This window comes from Leucopleurus acutus (assembly GCF_964270905.1).
Source record: "Leucopleurus acutus genome assembly, chromosome: 9".
NCBI lineage: Eukaryota > Metazoa > Chordata > Mammalia > Artiodactyla > Delphinidae > Leucopleurus > Leucopleurus acutus.
In genome coordinates, this window is record NC_139144.1 from 97,102,548 (window position 1) to 97,130,413 (window position 27,866).

A 27,866-nucleotide genomic window follows, 5' to 3' on the forward strand; every position below is an offset into this window, starting at 1 on the left:
GCCATAAGATCTAGCCATCTGCTTCTAGTCATATACCCAAAGAAACTGAAAGCAGGAGCTTGAACAGATAATTGTATACCAATGTTCATAGCAGCATTACAATAGCCAAAGGTGGAAGCAACCCAATCGTCCATCAGTGGATGAATGGACAAACACAACGTGGAATATACATACAATGAAATGTTATTTGACCTTTAAAAGGAATGAAATTCTGACTCACGCTACAGCATGGAAGAATCTTGAAAACATTATGCTACATCAAATAAGCCAGGTACAGTAGGACGAATATTGGAGGATTCCACTTATATAAGGTAACTAGAGTAGTTAACTTCATAGACAGAAAGTAGAATATTGGTTATCAGGCACCATGGGGAGGGGATAATGGGGTGTTAATGTTTAATGGGTACAAGGGTTTCAGTTTAAAAAATTCCCTGGATGAACAGTGGTGATGGTTGCCCAACAATGTGAATGTACTTAATGCCACTGAATGGTACACCTAAAAATAGTTAAAATAGTAAATTTTATGTTATGTATATCACAGTGCATTTTTTTAAAATAAAGGAAGGATAAAGAGCCTTTTTTCTTGCAGTTTTCTCGTTGGGGTTTGGTTGGCAGGTGGGCAGAGAGTCCTACGGGGTACAAGAAGAGGCGAGAGGCTACAACCTCAATGCCACGCCTGGCTCTTCCCACATGAAGCCCTGTGGAACCAGGGAGGATTCACAGTTTACAATCTAGGGCCTCACGGGTTGGAAAGGAAGATGACCCAGTCATTGGCCTAGCACCCCTACCTCATGTCTTCAGTTGCCAAGTCTAACTCTGCTTGAAAAGATACCCCCTTTTCCCAAGATGTGGGACTTCCAAGAAGACAGAAGATATGTGGGGCCCTTTGCTCATCCCTAGATGCTGATGTGAAGGGCAAGGCATGGATGGCCTTTAAGAATTATTCTGTCCACCCTCCCAGGATTAATGGGCATGAAGGTCAGATGCTTGCACAGGCAGTGTCTCTCTCTCGGCCTGCCCCCCACCCCAGGCCTACCTGGAGTCGGGAGGAGAGTAACAGGGGTCCTAATCATATGTGATAGACACTTTCCTCTCCATCCCCCTCCCCAAGGTCCAGTCCCAGATTCAAGTGTCCCAGGGTGTTGCGACGAATGATCTCCCAGCCTCGGTGACTGCTGCTGCTTCGAGATGTGGTCCGGGACAGGGAGGGAGTCGGGAGGGCCAGGGAGGCCCTGGCTAGAATCCCACTTTCAACCACAGAGGGCTGTTTCTCAGAAAGATGCTCATGTTCTTCCTCCTTGTCTGAGCCCTTGAAGGCTTCCACATAGCGACGTACTCGCAAAGCATTCTGGTCTTGGTTGGTCTCCACTCTGAGGAGGGGAAAGGGGAGAGGACTCAGCTGAGCTGGGGAGAGATGGGCCATGGGGAGAAGCAGAAGTGAGCGGGGCACAGCCGGGAAACAGGAGTGAGAGGGAAGGGGGAGGAAGTTAGCAGCGCCGAAGCCAGAAGACCCTCTAGGATCAAATGAAGGGAAGTAGAGGGAGATGGAGGATAACTAGGAGAGAGACCCGAAAGGCTGTGCATTCAGGATTTGGAGGGTAGTAGGGCTTGTGCGGGTGTGTGATGGTGGGGGGAATGTGGGTGAGTATGAAAGAGAAAGAGCCAATTAAAAGATAAGCGTGTCGTCAGGATGAGAAGATGCCATTCAGGAAATAAATGAGAGAGGAGAGCCAGGTCAGGAGATGAAGGTAGAGTACGAAGGAGCAGGTTAGTTTCAAGGCTAGACTAGAAGCTTCAAGAATGTACTAGAAGTGGGCATCAGGTGGAAGCAAGACTAGACCAAGTTGGGTAACCCATGCCCACATTCGAGCACAGACTCATATTCTTAGCCATTCACATTACTGCCCTTATGTACTCATAGCCTGGCATCAGCTCCCAGGATTCTTTGCACTCCTCCACTTCAGCTCCACCCGCCTCCCCCAAACAGGCTAACGCAGTCTCGCTTTACGGAGTGATGACACCTCCTTTGGGTCCAATCTGGGATCTCAAGAATGGAGAGGAGGGTCATAAATGTGGAACCGGTCACCCTTGTTCCCACGGCCTCACACTGGTTGACAGTTCACACGTCTACATTGTCACTCACCGCAGGAACCAGCGGTCCCCCAGCCCGTACTTGTACCCACAGATGCCAGAGCGAGGCCACAGGGTGCGAGGCATCTTCCTCTCCAGCATCACCGTGGTGGCCACGACCTAGGAGGAACCAAGAGATAGAGGAAGAACTCAGAAAGAGCCATGAGGTTCAGAGAACCCTGAGGCTACTGACAGAGGGAACCAAAAGGAACCTGTGGGATGAGGACACCAGAGATCAGTGGAGGTGACAGCCACCTACCCACCCCCTAGCCTGTGGGAGGTACCACGCTACCTGCCTTATTCATCACCCGCTATAAAAGCAGAGGATATTTTATGAGTGCTTTGAATAAAACAGTGACCCCTGCTTTACTCTTCAGATTCTTGGAAAATCAGTCACTCCAAACTAATCTCATTTCCTTTTTCATATGAAAGCCATAAACCAATTATCTTGATTTAAATAATATGATTAAACAGAATCTCTATGACCTTGGGGATGAAATGATGCTGCTGATGTTCAGGGAATTTGCAGCAAATTCAATAAATACCCACATGCTAAGAAGGAAAAGGGTGCGTGAATGACTCCAAACTGGGCAGGGAAAATTCTAGTGGCATGTCACATGTTCTGTCCTTTGCCCAGCCCTCATTAATTACCTAGGTGAAACATAGAAGACAAGCTTATCAAATATGTCTGAGACACAAAACTGGGAGGGATACGTAATATACAAGATGACAAAGCAATATAAAAATGATCTCACCAGGCTGGAATGCTGGTCAAAGACCATTAACATGAAATTTAAGTAAATCAAATGTAAGGTCCTACATTTATGTATAAGACTAAAGTATCATTCGAAAAGACACATGCACCCCGATGTTCATTGCAGCACTATTTACAAAAGCCAGGACATGGAAGCAACCTAAATGCCCGTCAACAGAGGAATGGATAAAGAAGATGTGGTACATATATACAATGGAATATTACTCAGGCATAAAAAAGTACAAAACAATGCCATTTGCAGCAACATGGATGGACCAAGAGACTGTCATACTGAGTGAAGTAAGTCAGACAGAGAAAGACAAATGTCACATATTGCTCATATGTGGAATCTAAAAAACGGGGTACAAATGAACTTATTTCCATAACAGAAGTAGAGTCATGGATGCAGAAAACAAACTTGTGGGGATAAGCGGATAAGGCAGGGAGGGAGATTGGGATTGACATATACACACTACTGTGTATAAAAATAGATAACTAATAAGAACCTGCCGTATAGCACAGGGAACTCTACTCAGTGCTCTGTAATGGCCTATATGGGAAAAGAATCTAAAAAGAAAAAGGACGGATATATGTATATGTATAGCTGATTCACTCTGCTGTACATCTGAAGCTGACAACATTGTAAATCAACTATACTCCAATAAAAATTTTTAAAGAAAGACTTAAATGTCTGTGTTAAGTACAGGAAAAACGATAAAGGAGCTTAGCTAAGTCAGTCATGTAACAAAGATGCGGGGGTTCTAGTTGACCATAAGCCTAGTAAGAACCCATTGCATGTTTTCTAAAAGACCTGCCGCCGTTTTAGGTGCTATTTATAGTATAGTGTCCAAAGCAAGGACAGGCATGACCCCTCTTCATGCTGCATTCCTCCAATCATATCAGGACCATTCTAGCTTTGAAAGGCCCAGGATATAGGAGGTCTGAACAGAGGGTCAGTCAGGATGGACTGGGCTCAGGAAACTTGATTAATTGAAAGAACTAGGAATCCTTAAAGCAGCTCAATTCTCCACTTTGTCTTCTTCCGCCCCGTCTTTCTCGGTACTCCACACTTCTCTTGGCCTTCTCTCTGTTTCTTAGCTGCGCTGAGTTCCCTCCAACCTCAGGATTTTCTCTTTTCTTTTCTTTTTTAAAGATATGACTTCTTTATTTTTAATATAGGAACGTATTTAATTAATTTATTTATTTTTGGCTGCATTGGGTCTTCGTTGCTGCGCGCGGGCTCTCTCTAGTTGCGGCGAGCGGGGGCTACTCTTTGTTGCGGTGCGTGGGCTTCTCATTGCGGTGGCTTCTCTTGTTGCGGAGCACGGGCTCTGGGCACGCGGGCTCAGTAGTTGTGGCTCGCGGGCTCTAAAGCACAGGCTCAGTAGTTGTGGCGCACGGGCTTAGTTGCTCCGCGGCATGTGGGATCTTCCCGGACCAGGGCTCGAACCCGCGTCCCCTGCATTGGCAGGACGATTCCTAACCACTGTGCCACCAGGCAAGTCCCCAACCTCAGGATTTTCGATCATTCTATTCCCTTTCCCTGCACAGCGCTTTTTCTTTATCTTGAAAAGGACATTTATTGTTCTTCTTGTGCCATCATTCAGCACCCCCCGCCACCTTCTGGTAAGAGAACCCAGTTTTCATTTAGAGAATCACTCCTTCTCTACTCTGAGTCCATCAGTTAGAGTAGACTGGACTTCACACAGCCCTGGTTAATTAGTCTATTCTCCCCCAAACTCCACCACCACCACCACCACCACCTGCGCCTATGATCAAACTTGTTGCAATGAGATGGGTTCGGGCGGCAGGGGGAGATGCTCTTTTAAAAGCTACAGATCCACAGCATTGGGAGGCACACAGAATACAGTAAGAATGGGTCCTTGGAATTTGGAACACAGTGCACCTGCTCATTCCTTTGTAAGTTTGGAGCTTCTCTAAGCTATCTCACCAACATGATGCAAGAGACTGACTTAAAAGAGGACAAAAGAGAGAACAGAAACTGAAGTATAAAATGGAGATCCAGACTCTGGCCAGCCATGTCTAAAGCTGATTTAATTCCTTAAACTTTCCAGTTATGAGGCTCAACACACCCTCTTCCCACTGCCCAATTTTTTTTAAGTCTATTTGAGTTTGGTTTTCTGTCCCCGTAGCCAAGAGTCCCAATGGATGCAAATCCTAACCTCCATCCCTTCCCCTCATTCTTCTTAATTGACTAATTATTACCCATGTTTAGGGGCTCATCTTAAATGTCACTCCATCAGGAAAGCATTTCCTAACTTTCCAGTCAAACTCCTCTGTTGTCTCCTGTTTTTAGCATCTTCACGTCTCTATGACACGTTTGCTATTCTAATTGTACAGTTTTCTGTGAAGTCATTCATTTAATGTTTGTCTGCCCAGCCAGATGGTAAGCTCCATGAGGGCACAGACTACATCATCGTGCCTGTGTCCCCAGATCCTAGACATTTTCCAACACAAAACAGGCCCTAAATAATTACTGCTAATGAATGGAAAGTCTGAGGGCATACATGATGACTGTCTTCAAATATCTGAATGGTGCTCCTATGGGAGAGTGTATTCTGCATTATACAAGAAGAAAAAACTTGGGCCAAAGAGTGGAATTACAGAAAGATAGGTTTCAGCTCAATGCAATATGGAATTTTCTAATAACAAAAACTTTTGAAATATAAAAAAGCTCTCTCCTTCCAACCTCTACCCAAATCCACATGATAATAAGATCCTCATCATCATTAAAGAAGATACTGAATGATCCTCTGACCAATAAATGAGTATATGTTGGGTAGGAGCTCAACTAGGGGACCACTAAAGGCACTTCCAACTCTAAGATTTTATTAGCCTATGATGATATAAGGAAAAGATTATGGAGAAACAGTTGCAGAAGCAAATAGAAGATAAGGTCCAAGTTAAAAACTAGAACATATAAGAACAAAACAGTTTCTAGTTCCCACTGGATTCAAGGTTGGCTCCGGCATCTACCCTTCCTCTGTGCTCTTGGGTGTTGATCCTGACCCTATCCTACCATCCTACACTCTTTTAGATAGAAAAAGACTTTTGGCTAAAAGTCCCCTCCATCTATCCAAAAGTACCTCTGTTGAGGTGACAGCCCCACGGGGTTGTTCCGTGACTCTCCTAAGAGTCATCTACCGTGGCATATTCCACTTTGATTTTTCTCTCCATCCCCGGCCCCTTAGAAAGACTAACACTAATAACAATAGCCAGGACATGGAAGCAACCTCAATGTCCATCAACAGAGGAATGGATAAAGAAGATGTGGTACATATATACAATGGAATATTACTCAGGCATAAAAAGAACAAAATAATGGCATTTGCAGCAACATGGATGGACCTAGAGATTGTCATACTGAGTGAAGTAAGTCAGACACAGAAAGACAAATATCATATGATATCACTTATGTGCGGAATCTAAAAAAAGGGTACAAACGAACTTATCTACAAAACAGAAATAGAGTTACAGATGTAGAAAACAAACTTATGGTTACCAGGGGACAAGGGGGGGGAGGGATAAGTTGTAAGTATGGGATTGACATAAATACACTACTATATATAAAATAGATAACTAATAAGGACCTACTGTATAGCACAGGGAACTCTACTCGATACTCTGTAATGGCCTATATGGGAAAAGAATCTAAAAAAGAGTGGATATACAAGTATAACTGATTCGATATGCTATACACCTGAAGCTGATACAACATTGTAAATCAACTATACTCCAATAAAATTAAAAAAAAAAAAAAAGACTAACCCTAATGAACTCACCTGGGCCCTCCAGAGCTCGTCCTGTTCATGGGCCACCCGCCAGTGTGTGTCGCCCATCATGGCAATGAACAGGTTGAGCATGAGCAGTGTGGCGATGATGGCAAAGGCAAAGTAGACGATGCTGAACATGTAGGGCAAGTTCACGTCGTAGTTGGCAGGCCCGTCGATGATGGTGAGGAAAAGCTCGAAGGTGCTGAACAGCGCCATGGGATAGTCATAGAATTGCCCCAGGTTGGATGGGTCCTCTGTCTGGAAAATGATAAAGAACGCTGCTCCGCCCACGAAGAGGGCATGGAGATCAGGAAATGGGGAGTTATCACAATAAGCACAGGCCTGGTCAGCATTCATTCTACCTCCAGTATATATCTCCATACATTTACACACAAGCACATATATGCACACAGGCACATAAATGTAGAATTACACATATAAGTCCCATTTTCCCTGTGGACCTGGCTAACCCTCAGATGTCCTATGACCAAGTTTATCATACCAGTAATACTCAGAATTTAGCAAATATCTATCGATCGATCGATCTATCAGTATAGTATATGTCACCTAACTGGGTTTTACATTTTAGAACCAAATATTTAGAAGGCAAGTTGTTACAAGAATGCATGGAATCGCCAACAATTTTAAAGAACTGAGCACATGAAAGGGCTAAAAGAAAAGCACCTTTAAAAACAATCTCAGTATCCTCTAGATAACCACCCATTACTCTGAGATTCCCTGGGTGAGCTTGGACCATCATAAAAAAGTTTTCCCTGCTCAGCGTGTAGCCTACTGGATGGCACTGGGCATCCTGGAAACTCACTACAGCGTCAGAACCTCTAAAAGACCCATCTCTGTGTGGGGAATGGAACTATAAATAAGGTGACCCCAAGAGCAGAACTAGGGTCTATGACAAAGCATGGCTTTGCAACAACGAAGAAGAGATGGTTTAGGAGATCTACAGAAAACGACTCTGTTATAGTTGCTCATTGTGCATAAGTGTAGCTGCAGGTGGAGTAGAGGGTGGGGAGGAAGGGTGCATGAGGAACCCTCCAAACAGGGAGCCTATCAAAGTTTGACCCTCTCAGAGTTCAGATCTTGGTGTAGTTTTTCAGTGTACTGTTTCGTGGGAACCCCCATGAAGCAGGGGAATGCCTAGGACAGGCATGGCGTCCTCTGTACTGAAAGTCATTGTCCTTAGGGTTGTAGGTCTTCACGTGTCCTCAGGTGCATCCACCTGCCTTCTGGAGGTTCAGCTGCAGACATGGAGGACTGGGTGAGCCTTGCTGCCTTTTGTTCTTCCTTCCTCTTCCTTCCTTTCCCTAAGAACTGTCTTCCACTCATTCGTTTGTGCTCTCCCTCCCTCTGCTCCGTCTGCTCTGTTCCGGATGTTTCCTCTCCTCCTCTCTCTGGCACCCTCCCCCTGTGTCTTGGTCCGTGACTGGGTCCCCACTGGGCATTCTTCTCCCAGCCTCTCTTCACAGCTCTTCTGCTTTCCTTTCTCATTCTTCACAATCTCCAAACCCTTTTTCTGTACCTCCTTTTTCAAATTCCTTTCTTTTCTTTCAACTCTGACCACACATAGGGGAAAAAAGGGCACCGTACGTGTTAGTGAATGCTTTTCGTTTCTTCTTCTGAAGTGTAAACATAGTAGAGTTAAATACCAGACTTCTTGCCTACGGCACCTTTCACGACTGGCCAGTCTTTCTTGTTTAATATTCTTCTCTCTCCAAAGCCCTTTTTCTATCTCTCCTTTAAAGATCTTGCAGGGCAGTTAGTCAACATGAATGCTACTGGCCCAGAAATTCAGAGCCCATGAGTCTGCTCTCTAGGCCAACCTGAGTGACCCAGATCCAAAGAGTGCAAGTGTGTTTTTTGATTCACCTTCCACCAGGGGGAAAAAAGAAAAAGGGATTGCAAAGGAGAAATAACTGAGAGAGAACTTTCTGGAGAACTGAATCCGATGATCCGATGGAGGAGAGAGTGATACTCTTACCTGAGGCAAATCCCACAATAACCACAGCCATCAGCCAGCAGAAACGCAACAGGTCTCCGAAAATCATCTACAGAAAACAGAGAGGGGAGGGAGGGTGGAGGGATCCTTTCTCCACCTGCCTCTCTGCAGCTACTGCTGATAGACTGGAAGTCACCGGAGTTCCACCACGTCCACTCCGAGCAGCATTTTCCTTTTTGCTCCCACTCCCTCCCTCTGTCTGGGAAACGTCCAATGTCTGAAGCCAGAGGAAACTCTGGGGAAAGCACTGACCTTCTGGATCATGATGGTGAAGGGACCCAGCATCTGGAATCCTCGAGCAAAGTACATAACGCTGCACCAGCCCAGCACCAGGGCGAACGACATAGGCACCACCTCCCCGTTGGTGTTGGAAAGCCGCATCACCATGGTCACCAGCACCAGCGAGGCATAGGTGATGCTGGGGGGAGAGCAGAGAGGGGGGAAGTGAGAGGAGGGCTGGAAATACGCTAGGTCCCCTTCAGCATGGCACTGACTTACATGGGACCCAAACACTCAGGCTCAGTCTTCATACCTAAACACATACACCATCACACACACAAGCCCGCTAGAGAAAAATCCCTGCAAGTGAGGGTCCCAGAGAGGGACTGGGAGACCTGGGACATTTCTGGCAAGGGAAGGCAGGGGGCTGGAAGGAAGGACACTCACGTGATGACATGGAACGGCCCCCCGAGGACAGTCTGTCCAAAATAGCGAGAGAAACCAACCCTGAAGATATCCGGGATCTGGGAAAAGGCCAGGAAAACAAAACAAAACAAAACGATGATCGATATAGACTTCAGTTCAGTCTGAGGCCTCAGGTGGGTGGCCTCCGCCTGAGCACAGCTGCACCTCACCTCTAGGAACAGGATGATCACAGCCCCGAAGACCGTCATCAGCTCCCCCACCAGCCGGATTTTATCCTGCTGAGTCACATAGGCCTCCTGTGGTGAGAAATTCAGGATAAGAAGTGCTTTCTGGGGCTGCCCTGGCGGCGCAGTGGTTGAGGGTCCGTCTGCCGATTCAGGGGACACGGGTTCGTGCCACGGTCCAGGAAGCTCCCACATGCCGCGGAGCGGCTGGGCCCGTGAGCCGTGGCCGCTGAGCCTGCGCGTCCCTCTGCAACGGGAGAGGCCACAAAGTGAGAGGCCCGCGTACCGCAAAAAAAAAAAAAAAAAAAGAAGTGCTTTCTGATGGTCTGAGAGTCAAGTCCTTTTGAGTAAGTGGTCTAACGCAGCTCAACTCTACCCAAGGTGAAGAAAAGCTCCCCTTACCAACACCATCAACACCCGCCCTGCCATTGCGGCTCAGTCTGTGACCAGGGCATCAAGTAACCAAGGCTTCATATGCATATGTTCCATATGCTAACAACTTGAGGAACCGCCTAGGAAGTCACCTCTTATATGTATGTTGTGAGCAGTTATTTATGATGATGTGTGTACTGAGGGGCTGAGGTCACATTTCACAGCATCAAGTTAAGAAGGCTAAACCAACAGGAAGAGGTGTTAGTGGTCTGGGCTGATTTCAGCTATGCTGAAAGGCCAGCTTTTCCAATCTCGTTGCGGTTGCCAGCAAGTAGAATATAAACACATCACAGAATTCAGGTTCCCGTATGGACCCAGCACCTGTTAGCTCCAGTGAAACCTTGAATCAGTCACTAAACTCCCTGAGCTTGGGGTTTCTCATCTGTAAAAGGGAAACTATAATGCTTACCTCCCGGGGTTATCGTGAAGACCAAATGAGATGTATTTGGATGTATTTTATAAACCACAGAGCGCCATAGATATATTCATTGTGGTCTTATTATGATTGGGCAATATAGCAAAGGGCTAAAGACAATATATGGATTTCAGTTCTGAGGAAGGGCCCTGCCTTATCCGGGACAGTAGGAGTAGAAGGTACAGTCCTAAGGTCAAGATGGAATAAAAACCACCCTCCTCTGCACATGTTACTTCACAGGAAAAGGCTTGCAATATTACCCAGAAACAGCAATAGAATTCTACAATAATGCTCCTTAACTTTTTTGAAGTTATGAGCCCATCTGAGAATATCATAAAGACCACAGATCCTCTTTCCAGAAAACTGTGCTCATATATACGTAATTCTCACGTGAAACTATACAAACAATTTCAACCCATTCGAGTACCCCTTAGACTTTTGGGAACTCTATTCTCCACGGTCACATCTCTGAATTGTGCACCGAAGACAGGAGTTGAGAGTCCCTGAGGATGATCTAAGCTGGGAAGGACGTGACCCCTCATTAAGCATGAGAAATGCTAATCATCTCTGTCCTGCCGATAAACTGGAACCTCTCGGCATCCTTCTGCAGGCTACTTCAGCAGTGTACACCCTGGTCCAGTGAGAGGCATAGCTTTTGAAACAGGAAGAGATGCTATGTAGTGGGAGGTGATCTATGGTATAAAGAAGGCACCCACGAAGCATCCTGTGGCCTCTCAGAGGGTGTGTGTCAGCTCAGAAGAAGCCAAGGATATAGTCTTTAGGGAAGAACAGGACCAGACTTACCAACGGGTGGTGGAAATGTTTCAGGTAGATCATATGGGACCAGGGAAGACCAGAAAAGGAGTGGGTGACTACGTATCTAGTAAACAATATGATCTAACAACCTGTGACTAGATATCAATTCCTTTGTTGTTGTTGTTTAAAGAACTGATGTTCTGTAAACTTCTCTGACGTTTATCTCTCTTGAGAAAGTGGCACATTTTATTTTATCATATAGTGGGACGTCTCCCTTTTGCCTTGCTTCCAAGGAAGCTCAGTGTTCTCTCTCTCTCTCTCTTTTTTTTTTTTTATCCCCAGCTCAAACAACTATCTTTGCATCCCCTCTCCTCCATCCTAAAATTCAGATCATGGGTCTGGTGATCTTAATGTTCCTAGAGCATCGTCTTTCATTGTAAAACAGGCCAACTCCTTTTGAGAATCAGGTAGTAGTATAAATAATAAGTTCATTAACTATAGGAACAAAATAACATTAAATATAGAAATAAAATAACGGCATCTGTGCCATATATGTGTCTGTACAAAATTTTTAAACTTTAAAAAAGCTTTGGACCTTGGTTGCATACGTCTGGAAAACTGCTACCAACCTTTTTCCTTGTTTCAACTAAGAAGAAAAGGACTGCACTAGTTGGCCAGGAGAGTTGTGGGAACCACAGTGCCCCCTAGAGGAAAGCGAGAGAGTGGCATCAGCTTTCTCCCTCGAGACGAAAAGGCAAAATGCTAATGGAGAATATTGGGGACAGTTTTGGTTACCGTAATCTCCTTCTGGGGCTGCCCCTCACCAGCACCCCTTTGTTTGTTCAACGTGTTCCTTTGCGAGTAGGAGTTGCCCTGCTCAAGTTCACCAGTGAGTAACAGAGGTGTCCAGAGACCCCAGGCTTTTGCCTCTGCTCCACCTGGGATCTGACTGCCCTAGAGTAGCTAGCTGCCTCTGCCACTCTGTCCCCAAAGGTCCTCTATTTCAAAGCAGAATGCCGAGCGCCACAGTCTCTTGCGAGCCCCCTTCCTTGCTGCTCTCCAAGACACAGACCCTTTAGTAGGGTTTTATTTTTTTTTTAATTGCTCTCTGGAAAACAAAAGGTAATATACATGTGCAAAAGTTGCAATGAAATAATGGTAGTTCATACAATTCAGCAGCAAAAACCCCCAAACAATCCGATTCAAAAATGGGCAGAGGACCTGAATATAGACATTTTTCCAAAGAAGACATACAAATGGCTGACAGGTACGGAAAAGGTACTTAATGTCACTAATCATCAGGGAAACGCAAATCAAAACCACAGTGAGATATCATCTCAGACCTATTAGGATGGCTATAATCAAAAAGACAAGAAATAACAAGTGTTGGCAAGGATGTACAGAAAAAGGAATCACTGTACACTACTGGTGGGAATGTAAATTGGTGCACCCACTACAGAAAAGAGAATAGAGGTTCCGCAAAAAATTAAAAATGGGACTACCACATGATCCAGCAATTCCACTTCTGGATATACAGCCAAAGGAAATGAAAACAGAATCTGGAAGAGACACCTGCATTCCCATGTAAATTGTAACATTAGTCACAGTAGCAAAGATATGGGAACAACCTAAGTGTTCATCAATGGATAACGGATAAAGAAGATGTGATATACATATATATACACACACATATATATAAAACGGAATATTATTCAGCCATGAGAAAAGAGGAAATCCTGTCATTTGTAACAATACGGATGGAGCTTGAGGGCATTATGCTAAGTGAAATAAGCCCATCAGATTAAGACAAATACCTCATGGTATCGCTTACATGTCGAATCAAAAAAAAAAAAAAAAAGGCAAACTCTAGAAAAAGAGGGTAGAAAAGTGGTTGCTAGGGCATGGGGGTATGGACAAAATAAGGAGAGATTGGTAAAAGGGTACAAAATTTCACCAAAAGACGACTAAGGTCTGAGGAGCTAATGGTAAAACAAGGTGACTATAGTAAATTACACGGTATTATACAATTGAAATTTGCTAAGAGAGCAGAACATATTCTCACCAAAAACAAAAAAGGTATATATGTGAGGTGATGGATGTGTTAATTAACTAGATAGGAATCCCTCCACAATTTACACGTGTATCAAATCACTGCGATGAACGCTTTAAACATCTTACAATTTCTTTTGTCAATTACACCTCATTAAAGCTGAAAAAATAATGACAGTAGTGGGCTTTTAAAACATTTTTCTTTTCTTTGATTTCAAGGGGAATTCTAGCGGTTCACACTCATATGTAATGTTAGCTCTCATTTGGAATAGATACTCTTTTCAAAGTTGAGAAAGAGTTTAGTGTTTTAAAAATGGACAGGGGCAGGCTTCCCTGGTGGTGCAGTGGTTAAGAATCCGCCTGCCAATGCAGGGGACATGGGTTCGAGCCCTGGTCCGGGAAGATCCCACATGCCGCAGAGCAACTAAGCCCGTGCGCCACAACTACTGAGCCTGCACTCTAAAGCCTGCGAGCCACAACTACTGAACCAGAGTGCTACAACTACGGAAGCCCGCACACCTAGAGCCCGTGCTCTGCAACGAGAAGCCATGGCGATGAGAAGCCCATGCACCGCAACAAAGAGTAGCCCCCGCTCGCCGCAACTAGAGAAATCCCGTGCACAGAAACAAAGACCCAGTGCAGCCAAATAAATAAATAAAATAATAAAAAAATAAAATTAATAAAATTAAAATGGACAGGGGTATTGAATTTTAACAAATGGCTTTCTAATGTCTGTTGAACTGATAATAAGAATGCCCTCTTCATCAACCACCCTTGCCCCTCTAGAATTAAACCCTAAACTCAAAGCGGTAATGAGTTTTTCTTTGAATTTTTTAGAAGTTTATTCTTTGGGGATTGTATTCAAGATTTCCCGTCTACAGGGAGAGACTGATTTGCAGCTTTCTAGATTTGTGGTTCTTATGAAAAGGTTTCGTGATCAAGGGTATATTTAACAAAGTGAATGAACAGAGACACTCATTTTCAAGGTCCCGTTCATTTAGCCTCCCAGTTCTTTCAAATGCTGCCCTGGCCCTCCATCCATCGCACCACTGCCTTAATGCAAACTCATAGCACCCTGCATCCGATCCCCCCCTCACCTCGCTTTTGGACTAACCTTTCCCAAATGCAAACATCACCCCATGGCTTCTCTGTTTAATGCCTTTCCTAGTTCCACCATGTCTTTGGAATAAACACGAGGGGGAGATGGGAGTGATGGGTATTCTCTAAATCCTTATCAGAGTAGAAATTCGATAGCTGATGTCTAAATGTAATTAATGAATAGAGATAGAAGTGCATTATTCAGCAGTGCAGAGGTGACAACAGGGGTGGAGAACTTAAAAGATGTAAACACTGGTTGCCTTGAGGAAGCAAGGCACGGGTGAGGCCGGCGAGCCAGCGCACTCTTGATCCTCAATATACCTGCCCTGCCGTTTGATTTTTAAATCAGGGGCGTGTATTCTTTTACTCCGAAGTGCTCATAGTGAGATAGGAATAAAAGATAAGACTCAGACTACCAAGCGTGATGTACAGAACCCTTGCTGGTTGCACATGTGTTCTTTTACTTAGAAGTGTGCATTGTGAGATAAGAATAAAAAATAAGACTCAGACTACTGAGCATGACGTACAGAACCCTTGCTGGTCTGGCTCCTGCCCTAGGTCCCCGTGCTCTGTGTGAGCTCTGGTCACGTTGAATTATTGTTGTTAAGTCAGGTCTTCGCGTGGACTGTGACCTTTTCTTAGAATGCCTGCCTCCACCACATTTTTCTGGTTCACCCTCAACCTCAAGACCCAGGTCACAGCATTCCTCCTGGGTCTCCTTTCCTGCCCCTCCAAGGCCAGGTCAGGTGTCTCCCCTGCAGGATCACGGTGCCGGTCTCTGGTTACAGCCCTTCCCCAACACACTGCAGTCGTCTGGACATTCCATGTCTCACCAGGAATCTTAGAGCTTCCTGAGAGCAGGGACCTCTAACTTCTTTTTTTGTCCACAATGCACACACAGCAGATGCTGCATTCATAAGGAAGGAAAGAAGGAAGGAGACGAGGGAGCAGGTGAAGAGACAGGTGCACGCTGAGCATGATCTAAGAGTTGCAGAAGGGAGGTAAAGGGGAATCAGGAGGTGGGAGCCAGGAGGCAAATGGCGGAAAGGATGACAATGAAGTGGGCTTGTCTGGAATTTCCAGATTCCTAGCTCAAGGTTGCCTAAGCAGGCTCAGCTAATAATGCATTGAGAAAATACTCCCCTCAGCCCCTTTAAAAAATAAATGTCAGGGCTTCCCGGGTGGCGCAGTGGTTGAGAGTCTGCCTTCCGATGCAGGGGATGCCGGTTCGTGCCGCGGTCTGGGAGGATCCCACGTGCCGCGGAGCGGCTGGGCCCGTGAGCCATGGCCGCTGAGCCTGCGCGTCCGGAGCCTGTGCTCCGCAACGGGAGAGGCCACAACAGTGAGAGGCCCGCGTACCGCAAAAATAAATCAATAAATGTCATTCAACAATGACTGGAATCCTTTACCTCTTTACATGGCTCAGGATTTTAAGAGTTGTCCACAGCCAGATCCCCTGCGGAGGAGGACAGGTCCTACTTTGCTGAGAATTGGCCAACAGAGTGTTTTCACTTACCAGCTGACTCAGCTCACTGTCTTGAAGGAAATGTCCAGAGAGGGGTGGGCCTAGCTGAGCCTGGGTACCACTGTGGGGAAGGGTGGGAAGCAAGTGTAACCACGAGGAAGGGGGAACGCACCGGAAACAATTGTCAAACCCCATCCTGGACCCTCTTTTTTCCCCAAGATTCTTACAGAGGAATTAAGCTCCCAGAAAGAGACCTGCTGGTTCCTCATGAAGAGTTACTCTCATCCTCTAAACTGCGCAGGGGCTCCTAACCAGGCCACCCATCAGAATCAGCTGGGAAGCTTTGGTACAACACACGTGTCCATGCCAACCCTGAGGACTCTAATTCAATTCGTTTGGAGCAGGGACCCAGCATCTCCTTTTTTAGATGTAAATGCTTCTGGCTACATAGCCCCACTTGAGAACCACTGGGCCAAAAAGAGAGCAAGATCTCCTGGTTTCCATCTAAGTCTACTTCCCAAGGGCTTATTCCATGTCCTAGCCCTTGTGTTGTCTGAGGAAGATGAACTTGGGAAAGGTCTGCTCGTTCCTGAGGAGTCTTTACCCATTCCCACAGAAGCAGGACGCACCCTAACCACCAAAAAGTTAATCACATCAAAACCGTGGCCTAGTGTCAGAACTAGAGCCCAGGCAGTAGCTCAGGAGCTAGAGGTTAGAGACAATCCCAGATCCAGATCCCCACCCCTGCTCGTCAGCATTCCTTATCTTGGCAGGGAACTATCAGGTGTGCCCAGGTACAGGTGAGTGTGCCAGGCCCTGGCTAGCTCTCAAAGCCTGGAGACATGCGTTCCTCACGCAGTGAATCCTCCAAAGAAGAAGCCTGGAACTGAGCACATCACTCTGGAGGGAGAAATGCCTGGCTTCGTATTAAAGGTTCTGAGGGGACGCAGACCAGAACCCCTACCTCAGCGCTGCCCTTACTAGCTGAGTGTCTTTACCGAAGTACTAAACCTCTCTTGACCTCAGAGTCCCCATCTTTAAAATGGTAATAATAATTGTATTTACTTACTAAGGTATCTATGAGGATCAAATGGTGTAATGCTTTGTCCTCTGAAATGTGGTCCACAGAATCACAATGTCAGCATCACCCAGCCGTGAGTCAGAAATGCAGAATCTCAGGGCCCACGCCAGCCTTATTCTTAGAATCTGCATTTTAATAAGATCTCAGAGGCACTGGTAAATGCACATCAAGTGTGCAAAACGAACACCCAGTAGATGTTGTTTTTATCTACCAGGCTCCCTGCTTCTCCTCACCTCTGTCTTGTCTTTAATTTGCCGTGCTTGTTCCAAAGTGAGTTGGTTAGGACCCCTGAGTAAAGCAGTATAGAGTTGGAGATCAACTGGGTTTTCTAATAGCTGTAGTGCCTTGGACTGTCGAGAGCGTATGAGGAATTGTGATGTGTAGAAAAAGCAAACCCACTGACCGTGACAGGTAGAGGAGGATTTAAAATAAACGGAACCCATGAGTCACTCCTGCCGCGTCCTCTCCCTACCTACATCCCATCCACTGTGCAGTAGTGATGATCTTACCTTTGTTAAGTCCCCTGATGCCAACCCCTTCTCTCCGTCCCCCCATCACATCCTGAGGCCAATCTACCATTATCTTTGCTTGCTGAACTGTAATAGTCTCTTAACTGGTCTCCCCACATCTTCCCTGGCCCCCTCAAACCTGTCTTCCACCCTACAGAGACATTCTTCTGAAACAAAAGTGTTATCGAGCATCTCCCCTGTTTAAAATCTTTCTGAGCCTTTCACTACCTTTAGGGTAAAGAGTAAAATCCTCAGTAGGGCCGGCAAGGTCCTGTATGATTTGGGAAAGTTTGGGGAAAGATCTGCCAGGACCGTCTCATCTGGAGGCCCCTGCCCCAGCTCCCTCTACCCTAGCCAATCTTCCGTCAGTTCCTAGACACTGGCAAGGGTCTTCCTGCCTCAGGGCCTTTGTATATGCATCCTCTCTGCCTAGAACTCACTTTCCACCTTTAATTCATACCCACATCTCAGCTCAGTTACCTTCCTCAGGGGAGCCTTCTCTGACCTCTCAGAGTGCCCAGGCCCCTGTTATAAGCTCTCTCAGCACCCTGTCTGTTTTCTCATCATAGGAAAAAAGCATGTGCATTGTAACCATCACAGGTTGCAATTATCTATTCATTTAATTAATGTCAACCAGTCTGTAAGCTCCAAAAGGGCAGAGGTTACTTGCGTTTTGCTCAGACCAGGTTGAATTTCCAACACCTACAGCATGTTCAGGCCCCACTAGGCTCTTGGTGATTACTTGTGTAGTGAATGAATTAGCAAAGCGATTTTGGGAAAAGGGCAGCGGAGAGATAAAGGAAATCTTCAAGACACAAAAGGAAATCTGATGATGGGACATCAACGCCCTCTTGCTGAACAGCAAATCAGGGCTCTAAATGCTCAGAGGGATCGACTTCACACTGGAAAGCTGAGTAGAAGCTCTCAGTCCGAGCTAAGAATGAGAATCACTCAAAGAATTTCTTCAAAGTACCATTGCCTGGACCTCAGCTTCAGTCTTTCTAATCTGTCAGGTGTGGGGCAGCTTAGCAACCCGTACTTTTACCAGCCTCCCATGTTTCTAATGTGTAGCCTTGGTTAAAAACTACTGATCTAGCAAGAGATAGGATCTGCCCAAGGTCACACAGCCATTTGGTTTCAGTTAGGACTCAAACCTACGCTGCTTAATCCCAGACTTTGAACTTTCTGCTCACCTGGAAACCTAAGAGAGCCAGGACCACAGTGCACGGTGTCCTGCCTAAACCGAGTAGACACTGAATGGAGACAGAAAGTGAACTCTAAGTAATTATACAGTTCTTGGGAAACCCTGAAAAGCATAACTCTTATGGCTGAACAATGAGGCATCTTAGAATGAAGACGCTGAGATTATCTCCAAAACTGCACAGAGATAAACTGACTTTACCCTCATATATGTCTGCTTTCGTGTACCTCGTGCCACCTCATATAAATAAAGGAGTATTTTCTTTCATTTCAACTGTCTTGAGATGGTGTTCTGGGCTACTCTCATGGAGCCTGGCGACTTTTCTAGATCTCACGAGACCCAAAGAGGAAATCCTACAGTGACCGAGAGTTCCATATGTCCAGATTTATTAATATAATGGGATATAAAAGTATTCATTTAACTAAGAAAAAGCTTCATGGGCTAATTAATGTGGCGACAATTGCATTCATCAAGCCAAGACCCTGGATTGGTACATATTCATTTTTCTAAGACTTTCAAGTAATAAAAATGTAGAAAAAAAGAATTTCCCATTATTTAACAAACGTGGTACATCACGAAAGCAGAATCTTTCAAGTCGCGGTGATGTGTCTGGGAGCCCCCGATCTCATCCCGACTGACTTCCGACTGAATAAGAGAAGCTCAGGGGTTCCATCAACTCAGGACCAAGGCTCAAGGGGTAACGTCAAAAGACACAGACCTTCACTGATGTTCCTTGCTATTCAAACCTCTTAGGGCAGCATTCTTAAGTCCACTCCCCCAGCAAGAAAAGAATATTTGAAAGTCAGGAGTCTTCTCTTTGGGCCAAAGTGGCTTTAATCGAAGTGGAAGGCAAGAGGGTAAAAATGCCAAAGGGGACAAGGAAGGAACAGGAGAGCAAACAGAAGGAAAGTTCGTGCACTTAGCTGTAATTATGCTTCACCTAGTCCTGAGGCAAGGGGAGGGATGTCCTAATAATAATTTAGACTATCTGGGTCAAAGGAACAGGTCTGTACATAATTAGTCCTGCCCCAAAGAGAAAGAGACACACAGGAAGAAGACTCAGTGGTAATCAGTTGCTCAGCGTCACCCAGCTCTTAGGCTAGAAGGCTATCTACATTCTAGATCCAGAAAATCCCCCAAGTAAGTTTGAAACAAAGGAAGGGTGGAAAAGAATACATCTGAGGAAATAGAACCAAGAAGGCTGGAAAAGTCCAGCCACCCCCATGTTTACCCATCCCCTCCGTTGCTAGTCACTCGCCTGTCTCAGCTGGCCACCTCCTAAACGTCCTTATTTCCTGTCGTGTGGTCTCCACACCAGGGACAACCTTCATGTCTAGTTTGAGATGCATGGAACACAACCTCCCCTGAGCACGACTCTGCCCGCCTCTAACAAGGCAGCCCCACCCGACTCGGGCCTGTCTTCTCCAGGCAGCGAACCCTGCTTTGTGAGAGACAGAGGCTCTGGATACGACAGCACACTGTATACCTACCGAGAGGAGATTGCAGAAGCATGGAGTGTCTCGACCTACTGGAGGATTCAGTGAGGCTCTTCGCCCTGTTCTCTCTCTGTGCATCCACTCTCTTTGGTCTAACTTGACTCAGGTTCTTTGCTCCTTAACTATCCCAAACTACCCCTCTTCCAAGTCCAGGTTGAGCTATACCGGTGGCTGGCCCATCCTGCATTGGGCATAAGTCTCCACTCATCAAGCTCTTACTCGCCTGGCAAAATTCTTCCTCCTCTGTCTTTTGCTTTCTGCCCACATGCCTTCACTCCCTTTCAGCTATTTTCAGTCGCTAGGACAAGAATTTCGGTTACCTGTTAAACGAACCCAGTGCTGAATGTATATGCCCAGAAGTATGCACAAGAGCCTGCTCTTTCTATCATGCCAAGGGGTTTGCTCTCCAACAGCAGAGCCTGACATCTACTCCAAACCTCTACTCAGTCATCCTCATCCCAGGTCTCTGAGGGTGACCCACAGAATGGCAAGCCCACAAGAGCAGAGGGGACCTTAGAGACTATGTACTTCCACCTGCTACCCAGTCCAGGCATCCTTCTGCAGCACACCTGACAGGTGGCCAGACAGCTGATAACATCGTTGCCAGTGTGCTCCTACTGACGGTGGTCAGAAGAGAATGCAGGCCAGAAAGATGCCTGTGTTGCCCTAACAGACCAGAAACAGACTCAGACATGGACCTGGAGCACAGTTTTCTTCCCTTTACAACAGCACGGTTTCTGCTGAAGGTCACATTTACAAACGTCTGGTCCTCTTTGTAAAGGACAAGGCATTTTACAGAAGTATGACGCTTTTAGTCCCAAGCATTCTTTCAAAGTTCACAAGAAAGCCATCGCCTCCTGGACAAGCCCACTCTGACTCATCGAGCCCCCACTCTGGTCCCCTTCTCTCCCTCCTCATTTCTGCCTGGGTGATCAGGAACCTGCCCCCGTCACAGCCAGGTGAGTGGTATCTTTCCCAGGTAGCTGCTCCTGGTTTCCAGCGCCATCACCCCACGCTACCAGCTCCCTTCATCCCCTCTTGAGAAGAGTCACCTGGAGCAGCTTCTGCTGGAGGATGGTGATGTCTCGGGAGTTTGTGCGGTTGCCACTACGGGGCTTGAGAGGGCGATGGATGCAGCACATGGTGAAACAGATCATATAGAGCACGTACAGGGCCCCCACGATGCAGAAGTATGGCCGCCCATACTTCCTCCACTTGAAGCTCACCAGCTGTTTCACTGGGGTCTGTTCCAGGATCTGGCGAGCCTGCCATGGAAGAAGAGTGCAGCTGGGGGTGACCACCGTAGCGAGAAGCAGCGCTGGGTTTCCCACTGGGTCCCAGATGGGCAGGGTCATGACCACGCATTCAGTTCGTCTGTCATTTCTTTTACGGACAACCAGTCAGCTTCTACTGTATGCTAGGCCTCATGGTAGTGCTGGAGATAAACCATGACAGAAGTAAACACCAGGACCTAGAGCACCACAGAGGCTCTGAAGGATGAGCCGTAAATGGTTGAGTGAAGGGACAGTCAGGCAAGGTCATTCCATAAAGTAGCGGCAGGTGCCAAGGCAGGAAGGTGCGAGAAGACATTGACAGATGAGGTGTGGCTGGGGATATGGCAGAACCTGTTGGAGGGGTGGGCAGGGGTTATCACGGGTGAAGCAGCTAAGGGCCAGATCACGGTACCTCGTGAATGCCAAAGTAAGGAGCTGGACTTCGTTTTCTGAATGCAACGGAAAGCAATTGCAAGGTTCAAGCAAGGAGGCGGTCAGATTTGCTCTACAAGTATTGTGGACCCGAGAGGAGCAAGGGAGGACACAGAGTGGGGAGTGGCCATAATCTCAGCCAGGTGGGCTAGTGCTCGGACGTAAGTAGGCAGTGAGATGTTACAGATGCTCTGAGAGAGGATGATGGACAGCGCGACACACCTGAGAAAGTAGGAGAAGGCAAAGTCAGAGCGCAGCTGGCGGGAGTATTCACTAGCAGGAAGAATACCTTTTCCATGGAGCCTAGAGGGAAGGAGAGAGACAGTGGGCCGTTTCCAGATCTGTTGGGCAGGACAAGGCAGGAAGCTGAAGAAGCTCCAGCCAGAGAGCCTCTATTTGCATCATAATGAACGAATCTGGGTCTCCTCATAGAATTGAAGGTGAAGGCAGTGAGGGATACAGAAGGGGCTAGAAAGGAATTTTGAGGGAATAGAATAGCTGACCAAGACAAGAATAAAACCTGTAGCAGAACATTGAGAACCAGCTGGAATCAGAGACCGAGGATTTGTGGTGACACAACCCACCAGACGGACTGGGGTTCCAATTCCTAAGAAATCCTGCCCTGAGGAAGTTCATACCAACCAGCCACTCACCTTTTCCTCTGCTCAGTAGTACCAGTGATCCCCTGAGTTGGGCTCTAGAAGGGTTCCTAGGAAGCTGTCAGGCGGCAGATACACAAGGGGAACTACCTTTTGCCACCATCGTGGAGGTTCCAGAAAACACAAACGATTTTCTCCCCCACATGAGTCCTCAACAGACTTTCCTTTCCCTCCTGTCACTCAATCCAGTACTGTCTGCATGACCCATTTTCCCTCTCTGGAAAGCTCTCTTTTTCTTCATCTTCCTGGTGATTCCCAACTCCTCCATGAAGCCCCAGCTCAAGCACATCCTCTGTGACATCTTCTCTGGTCTGTCCAAGCCAAGATAAACCAACCTCCGTTCTGCTGCCACTGTGCATAGTACAGACCCTTATGATGCTCTATGTGGTACCCTATTACAATGACTGAGGACGGGGATGGGCAACTGACAAAGGTGATTGAAAGGAACTGTGTTTCATTTATTTCTGTATTCTTAACTCCTGGTACAGTGGCTGGGACACAGCAAGAAGCTCAATATGCCGAAAGGATGAATGAATGAATGAATGATAGGAAGCAATTTCCATTTGGAGAGTTCCTCATATGCGACGTTAGTATGAGAAAGGTAAGTGGAAGGAACCAGAGCTAAGCAGAGGGAGAGTGGAGTTAGGAAAGGGGTGTCGATTGGCATTTCCCCCCAAAGGTCCCAGGAGTCCGTCCTCATCTCCATCTATTACAGGGCAGGGAAGTGTCTGGAGCCCAGGATCTCAGCAAACGGACAGGCTCTGCACCGACACCCGACAGCTCCATACCTCTCGCTTCTTGGAGGAGACCACAAGCTCTAGAAATGACACGTCCTCTCCCCAGGAGTCGATCTCCGTGAGGTCGTAGAGGGTGGAGGTCAGCGGCCCGCACATCCACTGGATGTGCTTCCGCTTCTGCATCAGGTGCTGGAACATCTGTGTGGACAGAGGGGTGAGGTGGGCGGGTCAGCGTATAAGGAGCACGTCGAGGGCAACAGCATGGTCGCTTACTCCGTGGGACTGATGGACAGGTGAGAACTGACAAGGCTCTGTTGACATGAACCTTTTAACTTTTTGGCTCCCTTTCCTTCCCACAAACCCTAGGAAGATCTGAAAGAAGAGAACAGGCGAGGGGAGGAGAACTCTGGGTTCCCGCAGCAGATCCTCTCAAGTAAGATTCTCGAATCCTCCTGAGTCAGGAACTTCTGAGGCCGAGGATTTTATGACGGTGTTGGGAGGTGAGGGACCACCACCCTCTGGAGAGTTTTGGAAAACGGGTCATGAGAAGGACACAGGGGGACTGGGGGCGGGTCCCTCACCGTGGTGTTGCCCTCCACTCCAGCCAGCTTGAAGGGGGTGAGGCCCTGGTGATTGGGCACGAGGTCCAGGGACTGCAGGTGGTCCCCGCGCCCGTCGTAGGACAGCAGCAGGCTGTACATCTGGCAGGCAAAGGTTTTGCTGGGCTGCAGGACGAGGATGTGCAACACTGTGTTTCCTGGGGGAGGACACGGGCTGTCACGTGGCCACCGGGACTGGAGTCCCTGATGCTCCCCATGACCGCCCCCACTCCCGCCCGGGTGGACCTGAGGGCTGTCCCGGCCCCTCCTCTGCAACCCAGCTCCCCCTCCAGCCCGGCTCTCACCCAGGGAGTCCTGGGCCCGGATGTCAGCGCCGTGCTCAATGAGCAGCCTCACGGTCTCCTCGCTGCCCATGCAGGCCGCAAAGGACAAAGGGTGCTCCCCTGGGGGTGCAGAGGGCCCCGTGGCTTGAGGGTGCAGGCTGGGATGGGCAGTCTCTCCAGGGGACTGCCTCTCCCTCCCCACGTCTCAGCTCTGGGCCTGGGGACGCTTGTCAGCAGAACCAGAGGCGGGGACGGTGCAGGGGGCCCTGCGTCGGGGGGCTGGCTCTGGCCTTCAGCCTGAGGAGGGCGGACCCCTCCCAGCTTCCCCCGGCATGGAGCCCCCGCAGCCTGCCCTCCCTTTGCTCTTGGTCCCCTCCCCACCCTCCCAGCCCTGGCCCTGGCTCTCACCAAAGTAGAGGAGGTTGTGGGGACTGAGGCAGAAGGCTGAGCCTACCGCCCTTGCAGAGACGCTGGCCCCGTGGGCGAGCAGGGCTTTCACCAAGTTCACGTTCTGGTTCATGACGGCTATGTGCAGTGCCGTCTGACCTGGACAAGAGAGCCCTCAGTCACGGGGTCTGTTCCCGGTTCTCTCAGAGACACAGCATCCACCTGGCTTACAGGAGATCCCTGACAGATCCTTGCATGGATTTCTGCCCTCAACTCAGCAGAGTGGTGTGAGACTGAGGACAAGTCATCCCTCCAGCAGTTCACTTAGCTGTCCGCACCTCGACTACTGGGGGTGGCATATAAAGGTAATCACTGTGCTGCTATGAAAGAAAGAGAGTTCTGTCCTTCAGGGAACATGAAAGGAGAGGAAGGGAAATAATAAATGGCTCAAGAAGGTCACGGATACCCAAAGCCAAGACCAGGACCTTTGCCTTCCTTCCAACTCAAGGGAGACCTTCCTGAACCTCCATCACTCCTTCCCCGACGTAACCTCTGCGGCTCATTTTAAGAGATGACTTCAGACCTTCTCCTACCTGTGTCCACCTTGAAAACCCATTCAGGCTCCTCACCTACAAACGGCTCACAGATGGTGGGCTCCTTGACCAGCTCCGGGGCGGCCTCCATCAGCACCATGGCGGCCTCTAGGTTGTCATAGAGGGCCGCCACGTGCAGCGCCGTCTCCCCCAGGGCTCCTAGAGTGGAGGGAAACACGAGCATCAAACACTTCCCAAAGACACGCTCCAAGGCCCCTTTGCAGGAACCCTCAGAGCCCTGGGTAGGGGAGGGGCAGGGGCTTCTGCCCCATCGCCATCACATCAAACTCTCATCCCACCTCGTTGCCGAAAGTCACAGGTTCGGTCCAGCAGAAGTTCCTTCAGGACACACAGGTCGTTGTCCTTGGCTGCCCGAAGCAGAGGAGACTCTCGAATCCTGGGAGAGGAAGAACAAGAGTCAGGAAGAGACAGAATGGCAGAGAGGTCAAGGGCAGAGAGGAACAGAGACAGTGTGTGCCTAGGACAGACACGGGTCCCACAACATGTGCAGTGACCCATTGCAGCGTTGCTTCCTGGACTCTAGCTGAGGGTCAGCCTGGGGCAAGAGCCTGTCTCAGGGTCCCCGTGTGGTCACATCGTGCCACTTCTTCCCACGTGGGGGGCCTCGTGGCTCAGCTGAAAGAGGGGTGGCATGCCTGAGGGAGGAGGGCTCGGGCCACGGAAGGAGTGGTCCTGGTGGGCCTGGCCAATCCGTCTAAGCTGAGTAAACGTTTTGGGAACTTGGGGATCTAGAGCAGGTGGGGGAAAGGGAATTTCTGCCCGATTTCATCCCTGCTCCCAGGCCTGCTGGAGCAGCTCTCTTTAGCCAAGGGGAGTTTGAGAGACCAGAAGGGGGCTGAGAGACAGGCCAGCTCTTAGAGCTAGGAGGCTTGGGAGCTGCCGAAGCTCTGACTCTCCTGGGGGCTGTTTGGATGCACTCTCCTGCTGCGGGGAGGGAGAGTTTTGAGGTGGGCTCTGAAGGATCTATCCCTCCTATGGTTACCCTTAGACTCAAGCATCTAAACACGCTGCTTGTAACCGAGGAAGGGCGCAGCTGTGAGCTTCTCTGAGCATGTGCATCTCGGGGTGGGTGGGAGGAGCCTGTGGAGATATCCATCCTGCGGTACCTCTGTCGGTTAATCTCTGTTTCTCCCCCACCTGGGTGAGCCAAACAAGAGATAAAGCTGAAGGTGATTCCTGCTGGGCCAGTACGTGTTGGCTCTGAAGGTGAACACAGGATGGTAGGTAGAGGGTCGGGCGGGGAGAGGTGAAGGGCAGGAAAATAGACTGACCGGTGGTTCCTGTGATGTCCCCCAGCCCCCAGTTCCTCTCTTCCAATGGTCCCAGGAGCCAGGGGAAAGAAGGTTTTTATTGGAAGGAGAAGTTTTGATTTCAAGGTAGAGCTCAGCTCTGCCCCTCGGGGAAGCGCTCTCCAGGGGGATCCGGCAGAGTGAGGGCCAGCTCCCTCCACCATCTCACCTAGACCCTCTGTGTGAGCGCGTCCAGCTCAGAGCGACCAGGGCCAGGACTGCAGAGTCCACCCCTGTGCTGAGAGCTCTGCTCACAGCCTTGGTGCTCAGGCCTCTGGCCTGGAGAAGCCACTGCCCGTGAGTCCAGCCCTGGCTGCCCCCAGATCTGCTAACAGTGACTCTCCGACGAGAGACGAGTCCCCCGAACACCCCGTGGCAGAGGCCTGCCTTCAAGATGGGTCCCTGCCCCGGCCGGTCGTCCAGAATCTGGACCTCAGGGCTGGCCATGAAATGCTCTGGCCCTCGGGGCACCAGTCCTGCCTGAACTGCTCTAGGAACAGGCCCAGGCCTTATTCGATCTGTCTCCACGGGACCTAGCACAGCCCTGCACCCAGGAGACTCAGTAAAAGATGGATGGACTCTATGAGTCCCCTCTGGGCCTCCCCAGTGTCACCTGGGTTTCCCCGGTAGCTGGCCAGCTCCAGGTGTTACGCAGACCAGAGCTCTCCTCCCCTGTTCGCATGTCATCACCTCTCCTTCCCGTTAGCAGTAATTCCGCACTCTCTCTTCAACCAACAAGTGTCCTAAAACCCACAGGATCTCGGCGCTTCCCCAGCAGCCTGCTCCCCACCAGTCCGCACCCACCTGCCTACCTCCTGGTTTCTCCTGCCTGGTCCCTCTAGGTCCCCCGCTCCCCTTCTCCACCAGGCGAGAGCCCTGGCATCATTCCGCCCCCTCTTGCCTGTGGCCCAGTGCCACACACCCCGCTGGCACTGACAGAGGAGCCGGGCTTTGGTGACAGGTGCGCTGGGCCCATCCCGGTGCCTGGCACTGAACTCTGGAGTGCCCTGGCGGGGAGACAGACCCAAGTGGGCAGAGGGTTTGAGGCTCAGGGAGAGGAGGGGGCAGCCTACCTCTTCTGTTGCAGCATGTAGGCCTCGTCCAGATACTGGTCCCAGTCTTGCTGTCCCGCCAGCCAGGAGGTCAGAAGTTTCTGGAGTTGGATCCAGAGTCCCCTGGCCTTGGGTGGAGGGGGCCCCATGTTTTCTCCTTTCGGGCACCGGCAAGTTACGGGGATGTGGTTCAAGGGAGCGGGTCTAGGACTCAGCAGCAGCTGGAGTGGGGGCGAGCAGGCAGGGGCTGGGATGGAGAGTGGGGGTATCTCCAGGGTGCCCTGTGTGCGCTGTGGGCTGTGGGGACGTGTGCGCGTGCACTGAGGGGACTGGGGGCCCTGCCGGGAGAGAGAGAGGCTTTACCTGGAGGGGAGGAGCTCTTTCTAGAGAGAGCCCTGGGGCACAGAGCCTGCCCCGGAGCTGGGAGGGGAGGGGGAAGGACTTTGTTCCTATCAGTGGGCTAGGGCGGCTGAGAC

General features: G+C 48.8%; 1 protein-coding gene across 1 annotated transcript; it reads right to left on the reverse strand.

Moving 5' to 3' along the window:
• Positions 1-1,069: 1,069 nt before the first annotated feature.
• TRPV5 (transient receptor potential cation channel subfamily V member 5) lies at positions 1,070-27,539 on the reverse strand (the record flags this gene model as incomplete). Its single annotated transcript, XM_082846049.1, has 15 exons — positions 1,070-1,370; positions 2,144-2,250; positions 6,688-6,956; positions 8,675-8,741; positions 8,945-9,110; positions 9,359-9,435; positions 9,547-9,633; positions 21,116-21,328; positions 23,217-23,363; positions 23,747-23,922; positions 24,070-24,168; positions 24,457-24,594; positions 25,065-25,187; positions 25,328-25,425; positions 27,412-27,539. The coding sequence occupies 15 exons, from the start codon at positions 27,537-27,539 to the stop codon at positions 1,070-1,072; spliced, it is 2,196 nt and encodes a 731-aa protein (XP_082702175.1).
• Positions 27,540-27,866: the final 327 nt, after the last annotated feature.